General features: G+C 60.7%; 2 protein-coding genes across 2 annotated transcripts; one reads left to right on the top strand and one right to left on the bottom strand.

Annotated features, from left to right (window-relative positions):
- Nucleotides 1–204: 204 nt before the first annotated feature.
- Nucleotides 205–3135, bottom strand: ACTG1 (actin gamma 1). The gene is made up of 5 exons (XM_067717121.1): nucleotides 2975–3135; nucleotides 2165–2533; nucleotides 1451–1889; nucleotides 1168–1349; nucleotides 205–1079 (listed from the first exon to the last, which is right to left on the bottom strand). The coding sequence occupies exons 2-5, from the start codon at nucleotides 2525–2527 to the stop codon at nucleotides 936–938; spliced, it is 1128 nt and encodes a 375-aa protein (XP_067573222.1). The 5' UTR covers nucleotides 2528–2533; nucleotides 2975–3135; the 3' UTR covers nucleotides 205–935.
- Nucleotides 3136–18103: 14968 nt separating this feature from the next.
- On the top strand, nucleotides 18104–24213 carry FSCN2 (fascin actin-bundling protein 2, retinal). Its single transcript, XM_067715137.1, has 5 exons — nucleotides 18104–19071; nucleotides 22545–22701; nucleotides 23169–23290; nucleotides 23662–23829; nucleotides 23967–24213. The coding sequence occupies exons 1-5, from the start codon at nucleotides 18246–18248 to the stop codon at nucleotides 24170–24172; spliced, it is 1479 nt and encodes a 492-aa protein (XP_067571238.1). The 5' UTR covers nucleotides 18104–18245; the 3' UTR covers nucleotides 24173–24213.
- Nucleotides 24214–26243: the final 2030 nt, after the last annotated feature.

Here is a 26243-nt window from a genome sequence, read left to right as displayed (position 1 = left end):
ACCAGCTTGGGGGCCAATCCCAGCCAGGTTCTTTCCCTAGAAGCCCCCAAGCCCACAACGTGAGGCAGATTCCAGCTGTGAAGAGATGTTCATTAGGACCACTTGCTCACCTCTGGTTTGGGTGAAACCAAACTGTTGCCTTATTTGAGCCGAGGTTGTTCCACCCTCACCCAACCTTCCATTCCCCAAAACAGGAGGCACTGATCAGTTTACTGCAGCACTTTTATTTCCTCACAATGACGCATTGCTGGGGCCTAATGTTCTCACATGACAGTAGAAAACCAAAATCTGTTGTCATCTCTTAGAGAATTGAGAATTGCGTACAAAAACCTTACATAAATTAAAAGAATAAATTTACAGGTGTGAATGCAAACTGTTTTCCAACTCAAGGTAAGTAACAACCCACGGTGTTCTGGCGGGAAAACTTCGGTAAGAAAGGAAAGCAAGTCCTAAGGCTCAGACCTTCCCAACCCCGTAAGACCGGCAAAACAGAAATGACAACTGGTTCAGGACTCCTGCCAGCCTCTAGAGAAATCCTGGAATAGGCAGCTCTGACACATTAATACCCTGCACAGATCGAGAGACTCCTGGTCTCCCAGATTCTCATCAAGCCATTGGATTTCTCTTCCATAAATGTGTTCTCACCTCAGCCACAAAGTGACGGAGCCGCGTGTTAACTAGGGGTTTAAATCAAAGATATGCACAGGATATTAAACATATACCAAGGGAAGAGTTAACTTGAATACAAGATCAAAATCAGCAACAAGTTCTACAATCCAGTGCTGATATCAGATACAAGCTTCTAGGACAAATTTCTTTTCAAAGGCTTATTCCAGTTTCATGAGGCTAGCATGAGGTGTATACATTTGCCAAGGCAAATTTATACTTCTGAATTAACTCATGCAGCAAATGCTACGCATCTGCTCGCAGTCCGTTTAGAAGCATTTGCGGTGGACAATGGAGGGGCCTGACTCGTCGTACTCCTGCTTGCTGATCCACATCTGCTGGAAGGTGGACAGCGAGGCCAGGATGGAGCCCCCGATCCACACCGAGTACTTGCGCTCGGGAGGAGCGATGATCTGGAAAAACAAGAACGTGGTTTTAGTCAGTGGCATTGTCTTCCCAGAAAGGCCGCCAAGCCCAAGCCCACAACCACCTCTGACTCACCTTGATCTTCATTGTGCTGGGGGCCAGAGCCGTGATCTCCTTCTGCATCCTGTCGGCGATGCCGGGATACATGGTGGTCCCACCAGACAGCACCGTGTTGGCATACAGGTCCTTCCGGATGTCGACATCACACTTCATGATAGAATTGAAGGTAGTCTCGTGGATGCCACAGGACTCCATACCTAAGAGACAAAGCTCACTCTCAGCGGTCACGTTCAAGGTGAAAGGCACCCCGGCTCTCAACAGCCTCAGACGGAGGTCATGCTGCCTGCCTGACACCTACCCAAGAAAGAGGGCTGGAAGAGCGCCTCTGGACACCGGAACCGCTCATTGCCGATGGTGATCACCTGACCATCAGGCAGCTCGTAGCTCTTCTCCAAGGAGGAGGAGGACGCGGCGGTGGCCATCTCCTGCTCGAAGTCCAGGGCAACGTAGCAGAGCTTCTCCTTGATGTCACGCACGATTTCCCGCTCAGCTGTGGTGGTGAAGCTGTAGCCACGCTCCGTGAGGATCTTCATGAGGTAGTCTGTCAGGTCCCGGCCAGCCAGGTCCAGACGCAGGATGGCGTGGGGGAGGGCGTACCCCTCGTAGATGGGCACCGTGTGGGTGACCCCATCCCCAGAGTCCATGACTATACCAGTGGTGCGGCCAGAAGCATACAGGGACAGCACAGCCTGGATGGCCACGTACATGGCCGGAGTGTTGAAAGTCTCGAACATGATCTGCAAGAGGCAACAGCTCCTTAGTCAATGGAAAGGACCCAGGACCACCCCATGCTCACACACCATGCCAGCATGCCACAAATGTGATGTGTGAAGAAAAGAAAAAGACGCAAGCAGAAACACAAATAAGAAACCTTGAGACTTCAGGGAGGAAATGCCAGAAGAACAGAACCCTGGAAATAGTGAAAGAAAACCTTGAATTTCAAAAATCAAAACTGAGCATGAAATGACTTGTGAAACAGATGGAACGGCCCAATCGACCCGGCCACGCTTACCTGGGTCATCTTCTCACGGTTGGCCTTGGGATTCAGGGGGGCCTCCGTCAGCAGCACGGGGTGCTCCTCGGGGGCCACACGCAGCTCGTTGTAGAAGGTGTGGTGCCAGATCTTCTCCATGTCGTCCCAATTGGTGACAATGCCGTGCTCAATGGGGTACTTGAGAGTCAGGATGCCACGCTTGCTCTGGGCCTCGTCGCCCACGTAGCTGTCCTTCTGCCCCATGCCCACCATAACGCCCTGGTGTCGGGGACGCCCAACGATGGACGGGAACACGGCCCGGGGAGCGTCATCCCCAGCAAACCCCGCTTTGCACATGCCAGAGCCATTATCGATGACGAGCGCGGCGATTTCTTCTTCCATTGCGATCTACTCAAAAATGCAACCATCTCAGGCGCGCCCTGGAGCCCAGGAACAGCCCCTGCACAAATGCCCTCGCCGCGAGACGTTCCGCCTCCCCCCCCCCCCGACCAGCCGCCCCGGCAACAGAGTAACCGTCTGGAACCGAGACTGGCTTTTATGTAACGCCCCCAGCAGCGTTGTTCCGCGAAGACACGGCCGGGTGCTCTCAGTACTGCGGTCCGGTCCCGGCCCCGCCCTCGCCCTGCCCCCTCCGCCGGCAGCACCCCCACTGAGTCCTCCATGGACCCGCTGGGGCGCGTCCCACCTCACCCACTCCACCCCGCCCGGCTACCCTTTGTTCCCGGCGTCGGCGCGGCCGGGCCTCTGGGACCAGGAGCGAAAAGCGGGCCTGTGAAGGGGCGCGGGGGCCCGGATACCGGGCCAGGCCACAGAGGCCTGCTCACTTACCGGCGGAGGAGGCGGCCGTAGGACGCGAAAAAACGAGCAGGCAAGCGACGAGAAGACAAGGAGCGCGAGCCGGCTGCGGCGAGTGAGATCGACCACGGCCTCCCCCGCCCGTATTTAAGCGGAGCGGGGCGCGCGCGCGGGCCGGCGGCGCGCGCGGCCCCAGAACATGTCCATATATGGCGATCTTTCCGAACGCCGGGCGCCCATTGGCCCGCCCGGCAGGGGCACGTGGGGCCCCGCGCCCGGTCCCGCCCCCCACCGCCCCGCCCGCGCCGCCCCCGCGCGCCCGAGACCCTGCGAGCGAGACCACGCGCGGGCTGGCGCTGGCCGGAGCGGGGGCGGGGTGGGTGGGCGTCCCCGGGGATCGCAGGGCGGGGTGCAGAGGATGCCGCGGAGCTGACCCGCCGGCCCCGCCCCGGGACTGCTGGGCGCTGTTGGGGAGGGCCCGGCTGCACCCCGAAACTGCCTGGCCCGGGGCTGGGCGGCATTCGGAGCCGGTTGTGCGCCCGCGGCCGGCCCCGCAGGGGGGGGGCTTTGCTCCCCGGGCGCCCCCTTCGAGCTTTCTCCCCGAGGCTCTGCAGGCCGCGAAGGCGGGTTCCCGGCGCCGGGCTGGGGGAGGGGTGGGTGGTGGTCCCCGCCGGCTGCCCATGCGGCATTGTGGGCCCCATGGTCCGGGGGAGTCCCGGGGAGCCGTGACCTCGCCCCTGTCACGATGGAAAGGAGCCGCCCGTTCCCTAGCGCAGCCATGACCGCGTAGTCCCCTCCGCCGGAGTTGGGGCGCTCGGGGGTCCCTGACGGTGCAGAAACGGGGTCCCTGGCGGTGCAGAGACTGGCCCCGTTATACCACACCCAATACATCCTGCCCCTCAAACCGCAAGCCCGATTGTCCCCAGGCGGGGGCTCCACTCCGGGTTTCGGGCCACCCCCTCCCTGTCCGTTTGGGAGAGGGTGGAGCTTTGTTTCACTTTAGTCATCTTTGGGCATCGTAGGGAAACTGAGGCAGGGAAGAGTAGTTTTGACTGCTTGAACTGTCAACTCACCCCTAAACTTGAGAAGGGGAACTCTCTCTTCTGTTTATGACACTAGAAGTAAACCCAATGGACCCCGGCAGCCCTGGGGCTGTGGTTTTCCCGGGTCCAGGGCGCGTCCTTTTCCCCAGGAGCCTGCTCTTGAAGACCTGTCATCTCTGGCAGGGTCCTGGTCACACCTGCTGCTTCCAGTGCTTTCGTTATGCCCGGAGGGAACCAGGTACTACGGTTTCCTTGGACTTACTTGTAAGCTTTCGGGATTGCTCAGCACAGAATTAAACATCAGAGGAGTCATGTGTAAGAGCACACTGGCCATGAGGGGTGACAGTGGTGCCGGACTGAGTGAGTCTGGGGACTCGTCCAAGGTCCGGGCGCGCTGGGCTCTACCCGGGCTGATGTCTGATGGGGGGCGAGGCCGGGCGCCCCAAGAGCCCTGAAAGGTCAGCTGGTGTCCACATCTACCTTGGGCTAGGCAGGTAAAGCAGCCGCCCAGCCCACCTGCGGACTGCAGTCACCCAGATGCCAAGGCCATGCCTATGGCCACCCATGCCACCAGGCCTAGCTGGGTCCCAGACTCCCCAGACTTTCCAAGGGTGTAGGGCAAGGCTACTGTCCATCAGGTGTGTGCTCCACCCATGGAAGAACTTGGGGCTGGGCCTCCGGAAAACCCACCCTTACAGGCGCTCCTGGGCACAACCACCGGCCTTCAACCCCCAGGTGGGGGCGTCAGTGTGCGAAGAAGACTGCAACATTTGGGGGTCCCAAGATGTCACACACGAGAAGTGGGAAGTATCCAGTATCCAAGGCGTCGCGTCCTGTGTCTGCCCACCCCGCATTCCACTCAGGCTCCCTCGACTGCGGGGGCCTCCCCTCCTCGGACTCCAGTTCCCTCTGGCACTCCTTTGTCTGGTGTGCCCGGGCTGCTTCGTGGGACAGATGGGGAGGGGGCAGAGGCCGTTGGAACCTCTGTCCCCGTTCCCCCTTCCTTCTTTCTCACCTTGCAGTCCGCAGGGCGCTGGGTGCACGGCCGAAGGGTTGTGGGGGGAAGTGGGGCGGGGCCTGGGAGCCCCGAGATTTCCGGGGCTTCCCCCTTCGGTAGGCCGCCAGCCCGCCACCAGCAGGGCTGGGCTGCGGGGGAGGGCAAGGGGCGCTCTCAGCCGGCCTGGCGCTGGCTGGGGTGGGGGAGCAGTTTCCAGTTCCGCGGCTGTGTCACCCGGCGCGGTGGGGCGGGGGTCAAGGTGAGGCCGCAGGTGTGCGGGTGCGGGGTGGTGGCGCGCGGCGCGGCCATATTTGGCCATTTCGGCGCCGGCGGAGCCCCGCCCATCGCCCGGGAAGCCGCAGCCTGGGCAGCCCCGTCCCCGCCCGCCGCCGGCCCTGAGTCACCGGCCGGGCGGGGGGCGGAAGTAATGGACTGGGGGCGCCGGGCGCGCTCCTAGCCTTATTTAGTCAAGGAGGCCGCGGATTGGCCGGCGGAACAAAGGGGCGGTGGCGGGGGGCGGGGAGGCCCCGGCGCCTTCGAGGAGGCGGGGCGGGGCGGGGAGGGCACCGGCAGCTTCTCCCACCCTCACCGCGGGCCTCCGCGGGCCTCAGCGGGTCCGGGAGACCTCGCTGCATCGCGTCACGCCCGGCCGCGAAAGTGCAGCGTGGGGGTGCGCGCGGGCCCAGAGGTCACGTGGCCCGGGCGGGGGGAAGCGGAGCTGGAGGCTTGGCGGTGGGGGGGCGGGCAGGGGGCGACGACCCTCCTGGGAAGCACCATCCGGAACCAGGAGTAAGTGGACGCCGTGGGTCCAGGGACCGGGCCCCAGATAGAGCGAGACCTCCAAGCCCCAAACAGGGGGTTGGGGAAAGCCGCATTCTGCGCTGAGATTTTTCTGTTTTGCAATCGGGCAGTGCGAGGCCTCGCCCAAGGTCATCTCAGGGCTGTGCTCGTGGAAGCGCACGGCTGCCCCCACCCCTCCTGAAGCTGGAGAGGCCCTGGAGCCCCTTGGGAGGGGACCACACGGATGTGGCAGCCCCTGGCTTGGGTCAGCAGGGAGGCCCTGGGAGGAGGGAGAGTCAGCAACTGCACTTCTGCCCAGAAGTGGGTGTGTCCTTCCCAGCTTGAGGATGCAGACTTGGGGCTCAGAGAAATGATGTGAGTTTTTTAGCCCAGTGCTGGTTTGGTGCATTTATTGTGACCTTGCTGCATCTCGTTTCATCTTCTATCCATTTAACGGCTGAGAAGACAGTGGTGCAGGGAGGTGGCATCACCTTGCAAGGAAGTCTGGCGTAGCTGAGACTTAGCCCCAGGCCTCCCCAGCCCTGGACACTGCCAGGCAACCCCAGCTCAGGGTCCTTCCCTTGTCCCTCCCTCTGACACCCACACCAGCCTGGCGTCTCCTTGCTCCAGCCTCCAGGGATGCTTCCCGGGATCCAGGTCACCTCTGCACCTGGTAGCCTCACCCCTAGCCCATCACCCCACCCCTGCCTTCTGCCTCTCTCCACCTCCCAACTAGCCAGTTACTTGCCAGGCAGACAGGGTAGGGAACTTGGTAACAAGTCCCCCTTCGGGCCTTTGCCTCTGCCAGGAATGTCTTTCCTTCCCCTCCCTCCAAATACAACATGGGATCCTGAGTTGGATCCTGGAACACAAAAGAAGACGGTAGTGGAAGAACTGGTGAAATCCGAATGAAGTCTGGAGTTTAATTAATTAAGTACCAAAGTCAATCTCTCAGTACAATTGTACCATGACTGTGTAAGATGTTAACATTAGGGGAAACCGGGTAGAGAGGCTGCAGAAATGCTAATACTGTCTTTGTGACATTTGTGTAAATCTAAAATTATCTCATAATAAAAACTTCATTTTAAAAATACCAAGGAGTACTTCCCTGGTGGTCCAGTGGTTAAGACTCCGCGCTTCCACTGCAGGGGGTGTGGATTCAATCCCTGGTCAGGGAAGTTCCACGTGCGGAGCGGTGCAGCCAAAAAAAAAAAAAAAAGCCAAGGAAAACCAAAGTTTCCCTATCCTCAGCTCACTGTCCTATTCTCTCAGGCTTGTGGATCAAATGCAAGATGAGCGTTCTGCCACCTAAAACCTTCTCCAGGTCACTGGGCTGGCTCCCACTGGGGCAGGGGCAGCCTGTGGAGTGGCTCTGTCTGCAAGGGTCCCCAGGCTGCCCTGGTAGGCAAGGTCAGCTTACTGCTGGCTTGGCCAGCCTGCCTCTGAGTTTCAGGTCAATGAACAGAGTCAGGGCCACACATTTCTGTCTCTGGTCTTAAGTGTCCAGTGGGACTTGTTCTCCTGCCGGCACTTTACGGACAGTCATGGAGGGTCCATATATCCCAAGGCACCCTGGAGGCCAGGGCTCCAGCCCCACGCCCTGCGGAGCCACCCTGGCGGCCAGCTGCTCGGGCACTTAGGCATTGGTGAGTTGTCAGGTGCTCTGTGCTCAACCCTGCCATTTGTTCTGTGCCAGCATGCAGTGGGCCAGGCCTCTTCGTGTGTCATCCAGTCCTCACTGCATAAGGAAGGGAAACTGAGGCTCGCAGTGTGCAGCCCCCACATGAAGTTGGGGTGTCAGGTACACAGAGACACCCAGGCCAAGGCTTCACTGCTCCGGCAGTGGAGGGCTCCAGGCATTTTGAAGACAGGCCCCACTGGAGTTTATTGGAGGTTCCCATCGCCCCACTGTGGTGCAGCAGGAACCAAGGAGGCCTCTGGAAGAACACTGGGTTGGGAGTCAGGACCTGAGTTCTGAGCCTCAACTTCTGTAAAGAAGATGGGCCAATGATGTGAGGGGTGTGTGGCCCACCAGAGGCTCTGAGGCTGGTACCCCTCCTGCACTGGATGATAGGTCTGGGGACAGGAGACCATTGGGTGGCCCAGTGAACTTTCCCCAAGCCGCACCACTGAGGTTTTCCAGACCTCTGGCCTCAATGTCCCCAGGCATTCAGTTTTCGATGATGATTAAGCTGTACTCACTCAGCGCCTCTGTGTGTCAGACCTGAGATTACCAGGAGCGGCCGCCTCCTTACTCTGCTTTCAAGGGCACACCCCCCCAGGCCTTGTTCCACTGGGCCTTGGGGGACAGTGACAGTGCTGCCTACACCACTGAGCAGGCTGCTGGACCTGGTACAGTGGTCCAGAAATGGTCACAGTCTGCTCTTCATCTTTGCTGCACACACTGCCCACTGGGGCACACTGGGGGCCCTGCCCCCAGAGGTCACCACTTTTCACCTCTGCATAGTTCTTACTCTTGGTGAGCTGTGTCCACAGATTGCAAAGGGGAACCAAGGATTAAACCCAGGAGGCCAGGCCTCCAGCTGCTTCATGACAGTTCCACCTCAGCATGTGGCTAAAGCCAGAAACCAGGGACTTCCCTGGCAGTCCAGTGGTTAAGGCTTCATACTCCCAATGCAGGGGGCATGGGTTTCATCCCTGGTCGGGGAACTAAGATCCCGCATGGCCCACGGTGTGCTCAAAAATAAAAAGTCAGAAACCAGGGTGCCCACCAGACCATGGCACACTCTGCACATCCCTGACCTGTGTCCAGTCCAGCTGTCAGCCTCCTGGTTCCCCACAATTAATATTACAAATCACATCACCCTGCTCCCCATGCCACCCACTGCCTCGATAGAACCTGAACCCCTTACTCTATTGCTGGAGGTTTTCATGGCAAGCTCTGCCTGATCCTCCACCCCTTCACCTACTATACCTCTCACTCACTGCCCTCCAGCCTAGGACCAGCACCTGCCCAGAAAGTTTTTCCCGTTGGCCACCTCCTCCCTGCAGGCCTCCAGGTCATCCCCTGGCCTTGGGGCAAGTCCCCACCTCCCACCTGAATGTTGGTTATTCAGTTTGTCCCTGCCCTCTGCCCCAGAGTGTAGGTTCTCTGGACACAAGGTGAAGCTGGTGTCCCCTGGTACCTATACAGGGGAAGGAAGCAGGAATGTAGGCAGAAGGAATGGAGAGAGTAGGGCTCCAGCCCTGAAAGAGGGAAGGGCCTTCCCTGAGAGTCAGAAGGGGGACAGGGGAGCTGCCGAGCTGTTCCCCCAACCCTGACTCCAATATTCAAGGAGAGGATATAGCTCTAGAGCTGAGAGGGAAGGGAGCAGAGGCCTGACTGCCCTCAGGGACCCTCTCCCAGCACCCAAGCTGGTAGGCTCACGGGGGTTGCAGGGGACAAGGGTGGGGCACCCCTCCTGCCCTTCCCGCTCTGGCACAGTGCTGCGGGGAGCTCGCCCGGCCAGCCAAACTCTCTTGAGCTGGACAAGGTCAGGGCTGCCGTGACAGGTGTCCCCACCCCTGGTAAGACACGGACAGGAGGCCGCTGCTCTGGGCGCTCTGTCCTCCCCGCCACTGCTCCAAAGGCTGCAGCTGGAGTGGGCAGAGTGGAGGGAGGTGAGGTCACGGCTTACGTCGAGTCCCGGCTCCGCACCGGCCACCCAGGCCTTCCCGGCGCTCTCCTTCCGGGTTTTGGACTTCCCAGAGAAGCGGCGCCCAGGGGGCGGGCCCTGCTGCTCTCAGCCCCGCCCGCTCCAGCCGGTTTGGGACGCATCGCCCTGGCGGGCTGGGGGCAGGGCTCCGGGTGCTCACACCCGCCCTGGGCCCAGGGCCGCGTGTCCTAATTTGGTCCTGGGGCAGTTCCCGGGCCACGAGTCGTAGCGTGCACCTTCCTGCGCCCCGGCCCGCCTCCACCTCTGGGAGCCTGACCCCAGCACCAGCTTTCTCTGAGCCCTTTGGTGTCAGCGCGGGAGTCCCGGGAGAGACTAGGTCCAGCGGGCGGCCGAGGGGGTGCGGAACAGGCTGCCACCGAAGCAGTGCCAACCAGGGCCGGAGGCCTGGGGCGCCCTGCCACCCGCGGCCATTCTGCACCCCCTCCGTTAGCTGGTTTCGGACCTGGGGTCAGAGCCCCCTCCCCTGCACCGCACAAGCCGCATCTCCTCTGCCCCGGCGGTTTGCGGGCAGGGCACGGCACCCGGGGCCCTGCGGACGGGGGAGATGGGCGCAGTGCGCACACTCAGGACGCGCCTCTCGCGGTCCGGCACGGGCTGGGTGCGGGGTCATCTCCCACGCGGAGAGAGCTCTGCGGCCTGGGCCAGGAGATGGCGCTCTGGCCGGCTGCGGCGGCCCCGAGCGCCCAGCTCTGAAGCAGGCTGCTGTCATTCCCACGTGGGCCGCCAGGTGGGTCCCGGTATCGCGGCTAAGCGGCCCGGGCCGGGAGAGGAGTCGGGGTCGCACCTGCCGACCCATCCCAACTACCCCGGCCCTCCCCAGAGCCCGGACGACCCCCGCAGCCATTGACTCGGGCTGGGGAGGATGCTGCCAGTGGCCCCTGAGTCACTGCCGCCCGAGGGTGACAGGGAGCGGCTTGGGAGTGGCCGGTGACCTCAGCCGGTGCTGACACAGGGTGACAAGGTGGGATTGGGGTCAGCCAGCACCCAGGGCAACGGAAGAGGGGAGGGCCAGGGCCTCCACTCAGCCAGGCAGGGCCAGCCCACCCCTATGTCCCTGTGCCTTCTGTTCAGGGAGCGGGCAGCACCCACAGAGGGACCCCAAAGCTAGGGCAGACCCTGGACCTGAGTGTGTCTGTTGAATACACAGCTGGTTCCCTGGGAGGGTTTAGATGCCAGCTGCCATGCTGTCTGCTCATTGGACACACTGGGTTATTTCAGCAGCTAGGCCACCTGGGCAGATGGCCATAGATAACCAATTCAGAGAGGAGAGGGAGGCTCAGAGAGGCTGAGGTTGGTTCCAGGTCACAGAGCAGGATTGGAGGGGGTGGGACTGTGAGCCCCCTCCCCCAACTATACACACCCTGTTGGCTATGGGGAGGCAGAGGTTGGGGGACAAAGGGGTGTGAGTTCATTCCTCTTCTCCAGGGGCTGCCCAAGGGCTGTGAGCTGTGGGGCTAGGTCATTTGGGACTGGGCTAGCCCAGGAAGGTGGGAGAGGGAGCCGGTAGGGATGCAGCCTCCGGGGGACCTGGATTGCCACACCAGGGCAGCAGAGAGACACGGAACACCCTGAAGATGGATGGGTGGGGGGCAGAGAGAGCCAGGTTGGGGTTAGGCCATTCCTGGGGAAGGACAGAGGATGCTCATGGGCTGGTGGCCAGAGCTGTACCTCTACCTCCCTGGGTGACAGGTGGGTCGGCCCTACCTGTACGTCTACCAGGGCCTGTGTGAGTGAATCGTCTCAGGGAGCCAGCCCCCAGGAGCAGCCCTGACCCACAGGAGCTGCAGCCAAGGTCAGCAGTGCTGAGCAGACTCACACACCCACTCCTGCTCCCAACATTCTCTTCCCCACTTTGCCTGGGCACAGACTGAGCATGGGGGGCGGGGTGGGGAGCCACCCAGCTGGGAAGGGACAGGCCTGGGGTCTGTAAGCAGGAGTTGAGTTTGCATATCTGCAGGCGCCTGTGTTTTACCTACCTGGGAACAAGGGAGAGAGTTTCGAGATGATAATGTTCCCTCAGATTTTTTTTTCTGTGTGGCCGCACCGCGCAACATGCAGGATCTTAGTTCCCTGACCAGGGAACAAACCTGTGACCCCTGCAGTGGAAACAATAAGTCTTAACCACAGGACCACCAGGGAAGTCCCATGTTCCCTCAGACTTTGAAGGCTTGACTCCCAACTCTTCCTACTGTTGCTCTTGGGAAATGGTTGTCATTTGAGTCCCGATCCAGCGTCCATGGTTTTTTTGTGTTTCTGCACAAGCGTTTGGGCTTTTCCCTTTTTTCCAGTCGATCTGAGATTTCTGGGGTACCCGTGCTGAAGACCTCATTCTTGTCTTGGTCACTTCTAGGCCCTAGGCCCTCAATGTCCTTCAGTTCTTGGGAATTTTCTTGTGTTATTTTTTTCATAATTTCCCTCTTTCCTGTTTTATTTTTTTTCTGTTCTTTTGTTTGGGGATTTCTGTTAAGTGGCTGGTCATATCTCCTAGTTGAATCCTTTAATTGTCTTATTTTTTCTTCTATCTATTTATCTTTTTTAACTTCCTGGAATATTTGACTTCTTCTGACCCTGCAGTGGGATTTTAAATTCTAATTATTATGGTTTTTAAAATTTTTTAGAGAACTTAATAAAAACTTAATAAATTTTTACCATTTGTCACACTTGCCTTATCTTCTTTTTATCTTTCCCTTTTCCTATCTAAACCATTTGGGAGTCAGTCTCAGACGTCCTGCCCTTTACTCCTTAATATTTCAGTGTCTTTTTCCAAAGAACAGGGACATTGTCTTATATAACCACAGTATAGCAACCAAAATCAGGCAATTTCACATGAATATGGCACAGTTCATCTAATCTGAAATCTAAATTTCAGTGATGACAGTTGTCCCAATAATGTCCTACATAGCATTTTTCCCTGACCTAATCCAGGATCTGTATTGCATTTAGTTGTCCTAACCTATGACATACTTAATCCCCAGGGCCTCTCTCCTGTTCTCTGCACCGTTTATAGCATCACCTATAGGTGAGAAGATTTTTATTAGAAGCAGACCAGCACTAATGCCTCGAGCTAAGTGGCATGACACTGTCCCCATGGGAGCCATTTGACAAAGGAAGGTGACCACGTGCAGAGCCTGTTTGACTGTAGAAGGCAATGGACCATTTCTGTTTTGGCCCAGCAGTCAGAGATGGAGTTTATTCCCTTTTGGATCCCCAGCAAGATTTCTGGCACACTTAATAAGTGTGTAGGTACTTAATAAGTGTAGGTACAAGAGTAGGTACTTAATAAGTGCCTGTGATTATTTGACGTGGGGAGTCTGGTTCTTTCACGATGCGCTGAGCCTCTGCAGATAGATTTGGCGTTGTGCACGGGTGTCTGTGTGTGTGTGTCTGTGTGTCTGTGTGTGTGTGTGTCTGGGCATGTGTGTGAAGGCGCACATAGACAGGGGCTGGGCAGAGGCTGCCATGGTCACCTGCGGAGTTGTGAGCTCCTGATCGTCCATGCCAGGTGTTGACACATCTTGGGCACCTGCGTGTCTGCAAGCCCAGGTGGGCAGTAAATATGCACATTTTGATGAAGTTGCCCTGGTCCTCACTCAGCCCCATGCAGCCGGGGCTCACGCTCAGATATTGCAAGTGTTCCTCTCTTGTCCCAGGAATGTGCAAAGGTCCTGAGGTTTGGGTGCTGGAAGATGGCACAGTGGTCATGGGACATCTGAGCTTGCTGAGGTGCCCTCAGTCCTGTCCTCGTGGTCCCTTCGGGAACTTTCGGCCTTGCTGGGTTCCAGAGGCCTCTGGTCTCTCCCTCCCCTCTCCTGCTGGATATAGCCCTCATCTCCCCCTCTCCCCGCCCCCTGACCTTATGGTTTTATAAGAGACAAAAGCCAGGAGACTGCACCAGCTTTGTACCCTGAAAGCTCTAAGTGGGGGCCTCCCCAGCCCAGCCAGCAGCTCTCTGCTTGAAGCGGGGCGGGGGGACCAGGCAGGAGAGGTTTGCAAGGAGCTGCTTTGCCAAGACTGTGTGTATCTGGGTGCGTGTGTGTGAAGACGAGGGTCTTGAGGGGGATATAGGGTGGGGGAAGGGAGGGGTCTTGAGAGATGGTGGTGGGTGTGGATTTTCACATGGAGCAAGCGGGAGGCACAGGCTGGGCATCCCCAGTGTTTGCACACACAGCGCAGTCTGAGATGTGCGAGCCCCCTCCCTTCTGCCCTGCTGAGGGGAACTGTCACCCTAAACCGCCTGCAGGCCTCCAGTAAACCAACCTAGGCCCCCGCCCGCCCATGTAAGTGGAACTGTGGGGCAGCGGAGAGCTCCGCCATGAAAAAATCATGAGGACACCAAGCTGTGGGCCTGTTTCAGGAACAATGCAGGAGGCTGGGCCCTGGGTGCCTGCCAAGCTGGACCCCAGGAGAAGGTGATGGGCCCAGGAGTGAAGAAATCAGGGCCTCAGGCTGTGCCCAGCAGCATCTGGACCAGCAGAGTGGCCCTCACCTCCTTGCGGGGCCAAGAAGTTCGGGGGCAGAGGGCCAAAGGGGTGGCGGAGGCCTGGCCATGGGAGGGGCAGAGTACCCGGGATGGCCTGGGAGAGGAATGCCAACTAGAGCAGCAGCTGGGCAGGGCCTGGGCTGAGGCGCAGGCTCTGGAAAGCGGGGTGGGGCACTGGGGATCTCCTCTGTGAGGAGTAATTCCCACAGACTCACTGCCCTGCGGGATGGGTCTATCTGGCATTGCTCAACGCAGGGGGCCAAGACTTTAGTCTGGGAAAGGTGTGACTGTGGAGGTCCCTCAGCCGGTGGGGCTGTCCTGGCCTCCATCCTGGGCCATTTCCCAGTTTCCAGGCTCCAGGCCAGCTGAGGTGGGGAGGGCCCCTTCCCCCAGCCTGCACACACAGAGCACCTGTGCCAACTCACACCACCAGCATCAGTGTTGCCCGGGCACTGAGCCTGGTGCATGCGCTGGTCACCATGGCAGCAGGTAGTGTGCTGGCAGGAGCCCAGGCTGGGCTCTAGCATCTAGGGCTGGCTGTCTAGACATGCGGAGGTGGGTGTGCTTTCCCTGGTAGCGCCAGAGGGGCCTGGCTGGGTGGAGTGGGAGGTGGACCCTCCAAATGGCCAAGCCTGCCCATCCCCCAGCACCCCAGGAAAGGAACGGTTTCCTGAGAGCTCCAGGGTGGATGCCAGGGGCCTGGGGGGCTCTAAGGCCCTCTCTGCTCTTGGCCCTAGCTGGACACTAAGAGGGCAAGAGGCTGAGGATCGGCCCCAGCCTTTTCTGCTGGAGCCTCTGACAGCTGAGGCCACCCCTGCCCTCTGGGCCCAGCTGTGGCCATAAGGGGCCATCTGGCTGTGTCCATCTGCAGGTGGCCACTCCCTGAAGTAGGGAGCCAGAGGTGCTGCTCACCTTAGGAAAAGGTGCCCTCCTCAAGTCAAACATATTAAAGTTGGTGTGTCAGGTGGCCTGACGTCTGTGCCCAGGCCTGGTCCAGGTTGCAGATGCGAGCCCAGGGTGGTGTGGACACACTGGGTTTGTGCCCTCACCCCTGGGAAGGGACTGTGTCAGGTTCAGAAGTGAGCAGGGGCAGGTGAATGGGGGTCCCAGAGTGGCAGGGACTTTGGATGCCCCAGAGTGTAGGCTGGACAGGGCAGTGGTGGGCACGTTTGTGCCCCAAGTGGGCGGCTGTGTGGACAAGTTCTGGCAGGGGGATGGGGTTCTGTGAGAAGGGTGCTCCCTATCGCCTGAGGAGCCAGCCCGCCACAGGCTCTCATGAGGAGTGTACATCTGGGGTGTGAGGAGCGCCCCTTATGCTGTGCGCAGCCTGGTCGCCCTGCTGGGCAGATACGAGTGGGCTCTGAGGCTGGGATCCAGAGCAGCATCTCCAGACTGGGGCTGACCCAGCAGGTGGCCATGGCGCACTCTGCCCAGTTCCTGTCTGTGTGTACTTAAACACACACACACACACACACACACACACACGAGGGGCCCAGACTCCCATGCACCCCACCCCATCTATCAGCAGAGGCTCAGTCCATCACATAAGAATCCCACATCAAACATTCACAGGCACTTCTTAAGTACCTACTGTGTGCCAGAATCTTTCGGGGGATCCAGAAAGGAACCATGACCCTAGCAGGCAGCTGACGAGGGCCTGAGATCCTGAGGGGGAGGGAGGGAGGGGGGACCATCTGTGCAAACTACCTCCCTCCGAGGAAGCCTGGGCTGGAAGGCTCGCCTCTCAGAGTCCCCCTGGGGCCTGAAAGGCCAGCCCATGGCTCACACCCCTGGGTTAGTGCCAAGGAGCCCCACCCCACCCCCACCTGGGACTGTGGGGCCCTAGAATTGAGAGGACACAGGCCCTTCTTTCTGGCTCTGCTGCTGAGAAGCTGCCTGGAGCCAGGCCCACTTAGCGCCTGGCGGCTGGGCTTCCTCCCGTGGGGCACGTGATGCCCATGAGCGCCCTGCCAGCACCAGTCAGCGCTAATGAGGCCGTCATGCTAATCGGAACAGGCCAGCTCCTTTGCAGCCTGACTGGGAGTTGGGGGTGCAGAGGAGAGACCAGTGCCCATGCCTGGAGGTGGCCATAGGCACAGCTGCCCCTCAGCCCACCCCCCCACCCCCGTACACATGTGGCCTGAAGTGTGGACAGCATCATGGCTTGTACCTCCGAACCAGGACATTTCCCTGGGCAACCCAGTCCCATAGGAACTTGGGGGGATTTTTTGTGGGCATCATCTCTGGGGAGGGGGGTGCAACCCCAGACTGCATCTCCCTACCATGGGGTACCTGGCACACAGCCTAGCCAGGCACCCAGTCGATGCCCTATAAACGTGTGGGTCGCAGAGGTGGACAGCAGTAGCCCCCAGGGAGAGCAAGACCAGCCCCCCGCTCAGCTGACCTGTGGCGTGCACTACGCTGTCATGGGGATTTGTGTGCAGGCCTACCTCCCTGAACCCCAATCTGAAACCCCCAAGCAAGGAATCGGGGCTCCTGGTCTCCTCCTCAGTGTCTGCACGTGCCTGGGGAGGTCACTGTCCGGGACCTGGAAAATGGAGGAACGACTCCTGACCCATGTGCCCCTCTGCCCCACCCACTCCCTGGGGCCTATGCATGCCCGGCCCAAGGCCCCTTCATTCTGTTGGACCCCCATATGGCCTCGAAAGGGATGGAGGGGTGATGCCTAGAACATCAAGGGCAAGACTCTGGGGGCCGTGGCTGGAAGTGCCCTGTGGCTCCCAGTCCTGGTCCCCAGAGCAGGGAGGCCTGAGGGTCACACGCTGTGATGAGGAAGAGGACACCAAGGCTGGCCCGGGCCCAGGACAGGCAGCTCTGGTTTCACTACTTGGCTCCCGGCCCCTGAGGCAGGTGCAAGAGACAGACAGGCAGGGCAAAGCTGAGCAGGCCCGCTGCAGCTCCCGAAGACAGCCCCCCAGGCCTAGCGTTGGGGGCACGGGGAGGTGCAATGGGGCGGCCCCAGAGGCTGGGCTGGGAGATGCCGGGTCAGAGGTAGCCAGCTCTGGCTTCTCCTAGCCTGCTGGCCTCGTCCCTCTGCTGGGAAAGCTTCGCCCTATGTGATCCCCGGACCCAGCCCATAAAGACCCTGCAGTCAGGCCAGTCGCTCTGGCAATGTGAACGGCAGATCAGGGGTCTCCAAGGCCACCATCAAGGCTGGCTTCACCAGAGCTTGCCCGTAGAAGACAGAGCAACCTTACGGGCCCTGAGAGTTGCTCAGGGTACAGGGCTCAGGTCAGAGCCTGGCCCCGTGACGCCGAGTCTGACAGCCTGCCACCTCCTTGTGCTGCCTGGAATCATGTCTGCTCCACGTTCATGCTCCCATGTCACCCTCCCACTGTGCAACCTGCAAGGCGGGTGTAACTCTCCATCATACAGCTGCCACCTCAGCCCAAACCAAGGGCTCTTTTCCTGGGGCCCAACGCACCAGGCTCCCCGGCCAGTGTGCATTCGGCCAAGCGGCTGCCTCTCCACACCTGGTTCGGATCTGGGTGCCGTGGGTGCCAGGATGGGGGTGGGGCGCCTGGCCCCACTCAACAGCCCTGCCTGCCACTTTCCCAGCCACAGGCCACCCTCGGGAAGCATCAGACTCAGGGCTGCAGGCTGTGACCCAGGGGCCACTGAGGGGGATGGCATGCGACTCAGCTGCGGCCGCCCAGGTTGGGGGCCTTGCCGCACTCCTGGCAGCAGGAATCAGAGAAGCGGTAACTGGATCTGGCGGCTGAGGGTGGAGGGCTGCGATCGGGTTGCGGCCACATGCAAGTTTTCCACCAGGCGGCTTTCTCTACCTCAGGAAAGAGCTGGGCTGGGCTGGGGAGTCTGTGCAGTGGGTCTGGGGGCCCGGAGGTGGGGGGCAAGGAGAGAGGCCAAGACGTGCAGTGGCCAGAGGCCAGGGCACAGAGCCCGCGTTGGGGCCCGGGCAGCTGCCAGCGAGGACAAGGAGGTGGTCGGCCCTGTGGCGGGTGGCGCTCTCCAGCCCTGCCGGCCCTGGGCTCTGGCCCCTGGGCAGTCCGGGAGTGGCTGAAATCCAAGCTGGGGTAACGAAAGTCTGCTGCTGTTCCTAAGCCGGCACAGCTCTGATCCGCCCTCCCACCCGCCCTCTGCTGCCCGCTGGCCATGTAAGAGCTGCCTGGGCCCGTGACCGCTGGCCAGAGGCAGCATCCGAGCGGGCAGCAGGTCCATGACGCCGGCTGGGCCTGGGGGCCACGGGCCGACCCCGTCGCGCCAGGCCTCTGGGGGACCTCGGGGGCCGTGAGCACACAGAGAGAGCTTCCCAGGCCCCTCTTGGGGACCTCAGCCAGGCCCAAAGATGCCCACCAATGGCCTACACCAGGTGCTGAAGATCCAGTTCGGCCTCGTCAATGATACTGACCGTTACCTGACGGCTGAGAGCTTCGGCTTCAAGGTCAACGCCTCAGCACCCAGCCTCAAGAGGAAGCAGATGTGGTTGCTGGAGCCAGACCCGGGCCAGGGCACAGCTGTGCTGTTTCGCAGCAGCCATCTGGGCCGTTACCTGTCAGCCGAGGAGGACGGGCGCGTGGCCTGCGAGGCGGAGCGGCCGGGCCCCGACTGCCGCTTCCTGGTCCTGCCGCAGCCTGATGGGCGCTGGGCGCTGCAGTCGGAGCCGCACGGCCGCTTCTTCGGCGGCACTGAGGACCAGCTGTCCTGCTTCGCCACAGCCATCACCCCGGCTGAGCTGTGGACCGTGCACCTGGCCATCCACCCGCAGGCCCACCTGCTGAGTGTGAGCCGGCGGCGCTACGCGCACCTGTGCCCGCAGGAGGACGAGATCGCGGCGGACAGCAACACACCGTGGGGCGTGGACGCGCTCGTCACGCTCATCTTCCAGAACCGGCAGTACTGCCTCAAGTCCTGCGACAGCCGCTACCTGCGCAGCGATGGCCGCCTTGTCTGGGAGCCTGAGGCTCACACCCACTACACACTCGAGTTCAAGGCGGGCAAGCTGGCCTTCAAGGACTGTGACGGCCGCTACCTGGCGCCCGTGGGACCCACAGGCACGCTCAGGGCTGGCCGCAACACACGGCCCGGCAAGGATGAGCTCTTCGACCTGGAGGAGAGTCACCCGCAGGTGGTGCTGGTGGCCGCCAACCACCGCTACGTGTCCGTGCGGCAAGGTAATGAGGCTGCGGGGCCGGCCATGCTCTCAGCGTGGGGCTCGTGCAGCGAGTGGCACTGCGGCTGATGGGTGGGGACATGTGTGTGGCAGCACACAGCGTAGGTGGGTGGGCTGTGGGCCACGTATGGGGTCCCTGCTGAGCCTTGGGCCCGCTGGACAGCTACTGGATGCAAGATGGGCAGCGCTCCTCTGGAGGTGGTTGAGGCCCAGGCCAGCTGCTATGAGGGGTAGGAGGGCAGGCCCCGCCCACACTGGGCTGGCCCCCTGCCCGCCCCTCCCCTTCCCTTCTATCACCCCACTTCTGAACTTTAAAGGGTTTGGAAGGCGACCAAGGGCAGGGCAAGGAGAGACAGCAAGAGTGGAGTGGGGAGGTCTTGGGGTTCCTCCAGTCCAGCGGGATGTAAGCGGCCCCTCCAGGGCCTGGACTCCTTGGTGGGGAGACACTGTCTCTACCCAACAGGTGTGGCGTGGCTCCCCCCAAGTCCTGGATCATCGGTCACCTGCTTCATGTGACCGGTGGGCCCTTCCACATGTGATCACATGCCTGTGGGGTGAACGTGGGCAGTTCCTACTTCCCCTCGAAGAAGGTGAGGTCCCAGAGTGGTCCCAAGCTGCTTGGGCTCCTGGCTCTGTGCACCCAGGAGTGGCTGGGCATACCCTGAGCCGGCTCACTGCCACCACCTGGTCCAGAAGGGAGAGACCCGGCCCTGAGCACCTGGAGGGGTGGCCCAGCTGTGGCTCTAGGGGCCCCAGCCTGTAGTCCAGGTCTTCAAGGCTAGCGCAGAGCAGGGACCGGCATTCAGCAAACACCCCCAAGCACTTGCGGCATGTGGTCGGGTCCTGGGGCGTGAGGGAAGACAGACAGCCCTGGTCCTTCCCATGTCAGGTCCTACTGTCTGGCCACACTGCTTTCTGACCTGGGCCAAGGCCCATATGCTTGGTTTGTCATTAAAGGGTGGGCAGCAGTGTGAAAAAGCTTTCTCTGTGAGTCAAAGGAGATGCTGGATACAAAGTATTTGTCCCTGTTCAGCTTGTGAATCTTGTGGTGGTGGTAGTGGGGATGGCGCTGAAGCTGGACGTGATGGTGGTGGTGATGGTAAGACAGGCTGTGGTAATAGAGACGGTGCTAGTGATTCTGCTAGTGATGGTGGTGGTGCTGGTAGTGATGGAGATGGTGATGATGGTGGTGATAATGATGGTGGTGGTGAGGGATGGTAGCTGTACAAACCATTTTTCATTCTCTGGACTACCCTGCATCTGACCCCATCCCTTTAATGGGGGATGTCCCCCACAAAGGACCAGATTTGCCTCCCACTATAGAGACCAGAGGTACCGCACATTCGCCTCCCTGCTTTGCTTACAATAAGCCTGAGGGCATAGGACCTGGCCCCGAGCTATTCAGATGTTGACTTGGCTACCAGTGATTCGAGCAAGTGGAGTGTGGCATCTCAGTGCTGCGGGAGGAGGGGAGCGGTGCCACTAGATTCCAAGGTAGCTGGAGTGGCGGCATCTGTGGAGTGGTGGTTTCTCGGTCCCTGTCATTCTACTGGTCAGGCAGCCCCCAAACCCGTCTCCTTCCCCCTGGAGTGTTTGTGAGCACCCTGGCTTCTCCTGCCAATATTTTTCTTTTGCAGCCTCTATCAGCCAGGCTCTGTTTCTGCTGTGCCCGCTGCCGTCCCTCACTGATGTGGCATTGCTGTGGGGCCGCCCAGCAGGCAGTGTTCGTTGCTGCAAGTAACAATGGCCGCAAATTGGCTTAAGCCACAAGGACACTGATTATCTCACCTAAACGGAAGTCTGCAGGCACGGGGGTGGTGGGATCCCCGGCAGGCACCACTGCCAGCTCAGTGGCATCACCAAAGTCCTCCACTCTTTCCTCTTCGAGGAACCTCTCTCCCAGGACAGCTCTGACCTCACGCTGGTGCCCTTGTGGTCACAAGACGGCTGCTGCTGTTCCAGGCTCACATCCAGACAGGACAAAGTCCAAAGGAAAGAGGGGCACTGGCTCTTCTGAGTCTTCGCAGGAGTAAGGAAAGTTCTCCTGTAAATGCTCTCAGACACCCCTTCTTGCTCAGACACCCATCACTTGACCAATTCCCCCTGGAACGGTGGGGTCCACACTCTTTGCGGGCAACCAGGACTCCGTGGAGCCTCTCCTGCCTCAAGGTCGGGGCCGCAGGAGCAGCCAGCTGTGTGAAATGGAGCCCCTAGGCTGCATCCTGTCTGGAACGGGTGTGTGTGGGGCAATGCTGGGGACACCAATGGCTTGGCCTCAGAGATGGGGGTGGAGGTGCAGCCTCGCTCCCCACTTAGCCCCTGTGGGGATGGCTCCCTCACCTCCTCAGGTCTGCTTCAGTGAGGCTGTCCCTGGCCAAAACCCACAGCATTCATGGGCACTGGCTGTACCACCATTCTTGTTGTCCGCCGCCCCCCATGGACCAGTGCTAGGAGGGCAAGGGCCGCTGTCTGTTTTGTTACTGATCGCGGGCCCAGGGGCAGCTGGCGCTCACTTTGTTCAGTATTGCTGATGGGACGGTGGGATTGGCAGTGAGAATGCTGGGTCACCTTCTTTGGCTCTGAGCAATGATCTGTGTAAGAAGGGTGACAGACCCCAGCCTGGGGGGCTGTGGAGGGCACATCCATGAAGGGTGACAGGTCCTGGCCTCTGCAGTCTGGGCTCTACCTGCTGTGGGTAGGGCAGGACAGGATGTGGCCCTGACCCTCAGGCTCTGACGGGGGTCTGCCACACTCCCTCCTGCTCCCCTAGCTGGAGCCACTGGAGCCCAGCCTCAGGGGACCTCTGTGATCTGCCATATCTCGTGGCCAGTTGTGATGGAACAGGGATGTGGTTTAAGGGAAGATACTGGGGAGGCTCCACGGCCTGCCTGCTGCCCCCACCCTGGTCATGGATGACCCCTTCGTCTCCCTCCCAGGAACCCCAGGCAGAGCCCCAAGTAGACTTGCCCTCCCTCAGGGTTCTTGGGAGACCACGCACATGTGAGTGAGGGGCTGGGGAGGTGACAGGGGTCCAATCCCTGCTCAGCGCCCAGGAGCAAACCCCAGGCCCCTGCTGTGTCCTGAGCCACGGCTGGGGAAGCACAGGACCCCAGTGTCCATCCAGTGGCTTAGGGGAGAGATATAAATAGAGGCTGGTGTAAGTCCTGGGTCGAGAGAGCAGGAGCAAGCAGATTACCTGACGATTAGCAGAGGCAGGGGATTTGCCAGCACGGAAGGGCCTGGTTCCTGGGGCTGCGGTGGGAGCTGGGCAAGTACCTTTAGGGAGCAGTGTGGATTGGTCCATGACGCACCCACTTGGCCCTGGGGCAGAGCTCCAAATCTTCTAGAGTCCAGAGGGTTCTAGATGAGACCCCCGCTGACTTCAGGGTTGCCCCAAGAGCATGCCTCCCCATCCCTCTGCTCCCCACCCCACCCAGGGTGAGGCGTGAGGGGCTCCCCATCTCCTCCCTCCAGGGATCAATGTCTCAGCCAACCAAGATGAAGAACTGGATCATGAAACTTTCCTGATGCAAATTGACCGGGAGACAAGGAAGTGCACCTTCTATTCCAGCACTGGGGGCTACTGGACCCTGGTCACCCACGGGGGGATCCAGGCCACAGCCACACAAGTGTGAGTGCACCATCCCCACCTCTGTGACCACCTTCACCTCCACCTCCACCATCACCATCACCACCTCCACCATCACCATCATCACCTCCACCATCACCATCTCTGCCATCACCATCACCACCACCCCCTCCACCATCACCATCATCACCTCCACCATCACCACCACCTCCACCATCACCATCATCACCTCCACCATCACCATCATCACCTCCACCATCATCTCTATTACCACTACCACCTGCATCACCACCTCCACCTCAACCACGGGGACCACACAGCAGCCCAGCCAGGGAAGAATGCCCACGGGGGTGAGGGACAGCTCTTAATGGTGGTGGGGGTATCAGTGGAAGGCAAGTGCCCGTCCCTCACCCTGAGGGAGTGGTATTGGACTTGAGGGGGATGGGGAGGCCTGACCCTAAGCCCCCACGTCCTGCTCCTCTGAGGGGACCTTGACCTGCCCCTTCCAGTTCTGAGAACACCATGTTTGAGATGGAGTGGCGGGGTCGGCGGGTGGCCCTCAAGGCCAGCAATGGGCGCTATGTGTGCATGAAGAAGAATGGGCAGCTGGCGGCCATCAGCGATTTTGTGGGTGAGCACTCCCCTCATTCCCTGGGGAGACTGGGGTGGGGGCCCTCTGCCTGGGGACAGGACCAGCTCGGAGACCCTGTCTCCACGAGGGCTGGCCCCGCTCCCTCCCCGTGAAGCTGCTGCTGTCCATGACAGTAGTCATACTTGCTAGTCCAGATCATTGTTCCTGACGTGGGGGAGCAGATCCAGAGCACCCTGATCACTGCTGCACATCTGGGGAACCGGGGGCTCAACGGCCGCAGGCCCCTGGCTAAGGCCACATAAGGCAATGGCAGTGGCAGATTGAGGCACACAAGCTGGGCAGTGAGTCCGGGCCTGGAGCTCTTCCAGGGGAGCTCCGTTAAGGCCCCTCAACCCCTTTCTCGCCATCAGGTGAGGACGAGGAGTTTATCCTCAAGCTCATCAACCGGCCCATCCTCGTGCTGCGGGGCCTGGACGGCTTCGTCTGCCACCGCCGAGGCTCCAACCAGCTGGACACCAACCGCTCCGTCTACGACGTGTTCCACCTGAGCTTCAGCGACGGCGCCTACCAGATCCGAGGTGCGGGTGTGCGGGATGGGGGCGAGGGGAGCGCGAGGAGCTGGGGCCCTGAGAGAGTGGGGGGCGCCGAGGGGGATAGGGGGAGCGCGGGGCCGGGAGCGTGCCGCCCGCCGACCCCCGCTCCCCTTATCCCCCAGGCCGCGGCGGCGGGTTCTGGCACACCGGCAGCCACGGCAGCGTGTGCAGCGACGGCGAGCGCGCCGAGGACTTCCTGTTTGAGTTCCGTGAGCGCGGCCGCCTGGCCATCCGCGCCCGCAGCGGAAAGTACCTGCGCGGCGGCGCCTCGGGGCTGCTGCGCGCGGACGCAGACGCACCGGCCGGGTTTGCGCTCTGGGAGTACTGAGTGCCGTCCTCCTGTCCCCCATTAAACCGTGTCTGTGACCAGCGGCTCGCGGGTCAGTGGCGCCGCTCGGGGTGGGGAAGGGTGTGCGCGGAGGGTCTGCAGGCTCGCTGGTCTCAGAGTGCTGCACAGGAGCAGTCCCTGGCCCCTCCGCCCTGGGGCTCCTGCGATGGCCGCTGGACAACTACCCCCTCCCCCCCAATCCCTCATGCCCAGAAAATCCAAGGTTGGGGCTTGTCCAGGGGGGTCCAGCCGATTGAACGTCCCACAACCCCACCCTGGACAACCAGTCCCGGGTCTCCTCTTGTCCGCCCCCTGCCCCCAGAATTGTGTCTCCTTGGCGCACGTCCCTCCCTAAGCCCGGGAGAGGGGACCCCCACTCTACTCAGCAGGACCGGGGTGGGGTGGGGGAGCTGGAAGGAGCCTGGTCCTAGGCCCCAGCAAGTCAGGTAGGTCAGAGGGTCTTTGGAGTCTCCACAGTGCACATCACTGCTCCCTTCCCCAAAGGCGGGGTCTTAGAGAATCCTGGAAGCACCTGATGGAGAAGTGACACCCACCTGTCCCAAACAGGGCTGTGTGTGGTCAGCCATGGGGGAGAGGACCCTTCTCAGCCTCTGCACCAGGCTGCTGCCACCCAGCCTAGGAAGGGTGGATGACCAGGACAAGGCCCATGGTTCACCCATGTGCCTCCCCAAACCAGCTGGCACCCAAAACCCCTGGGTCCCCAAGGACCCCCACCCAGGGCAGTGTCTCTTATGAGCTGGGTAACCTTGGACCATTGGAGGTGGGAGTGGGGTGAGAGGCATGCCCCCAGGGATTGGCCTGGACCTTGGGGACTGGGGTGATGGAGGGCTGGGGGTACAGTCTAGAGCCTGAAGTAGGGGGAGACCACAGACACAGGTGACCTCATGAACCCTTCCCCTCAGCCCACACCCCTCTCCCCACCCTGGGCAGCCCCCACCCTTGCCTGGGGCCTGAAGCCCCACCTCCAGTGAGTCTGGCCAGTGTGAGGCACTTTGGGAAAGGAGGGCAGCAAGGAAGGAGTGCAGAGCTGGTTCCAGAGGGGAGTGGACACATATGGCCAGGGAGGACAGGAAGGGGTGAGGCATCCTGGGGGTGGGGAAGACCAGCAAGGACCCCTCCCCAGTCTCTCCCCAGGGCCCCCCTTGGCTGACTCCCCACCTTGCTGGCCTCCCCTCACCTTAGGAATGAAGAAGGGCTGGGAGCCAAATGGGCCAACACACTTCAAAGTGGGCTCCAACTGACCGTGCAAGTACCAGATGCAGGAGCCTGGCCCCAGAGGGACCGAGTGACTGTCCTGAGCTGTGGTCTGCACTGCCCCCTGGTGGCATATGGGACAGGAAGGTTGGGGGCTCATCTGTGGGGCACTCTTGACCTGAAAGAAGCTGGCACCAGAGCTCAGGTGCTCCACAGGGTGCCAAGGAGGGGTTTCTGTTTGCTGACCTTGACCAGACAGTGGACTTGGCTTCAGACAATCGCTGAGTGGAGCCCGCACAGCCTGGGGCAGCAGCTGGAGAGGGGAGGCAGGGAAGAGTGCTTGGGGGTCCCTTTGGGCTGGACTGGCCACTCCATCCTCCCCCGTGGCACTCAGGGAGGTGACAGAAAGATGACCCTCAGAAACAGCTGGGGACAGGACTAAGGGGGTGCAGGCCCTTCACTGGCTGGGCCACAGCTCCCCTCCACGCTGCATTAAGGACCAGCAGAAGCTGGAGGTGGACTGCTTGCTCATCCGTGGAGAAGGCAGCTGTCACACTGCTCCCAGCAAACTCAGGGACAGAAGGAACAGGACAGTACTGAGTGGGCTGGCCCCCCTCCCCATCTTCCTCCCACCCTGAAGAACCCTTCAGTGCTGGGTCCATGTGGCGATCAGCCACTCTCCCAGACCCCAACTCGGAGCACCCCACCAGCCCCCCTCCCTCCATGGAGGGCGATGAGGAGGTGGCCTTGGTCCTCCTGGGCAGCGACCCTCATGGCCTGAACGGCCCCGCAGGGACCACTTCACTCCAGTGTTGAAGCTTCCTGCTGGCCTGAGGGCCCCCTAGAGGTCAGTTCA

The sequence above is a fragment of the Pseudorca crassidens genome, chromosome 19 (assembly GCF_039906515.1).
Source record: "Pseudorca crassidens isolate mPseCra1 chromosome 19, mPseCra1.hap1, whole genome shotgun sequence".
NCBI lineage: Eukaryota > Metazoa > Chordata > Mammalia > Artiodactyla > Delphinidae > Pseudorca > Pseudorca crassidens.
This window is presented reverse-complemented; position numbering and strand designations above follow the sequence as displayed.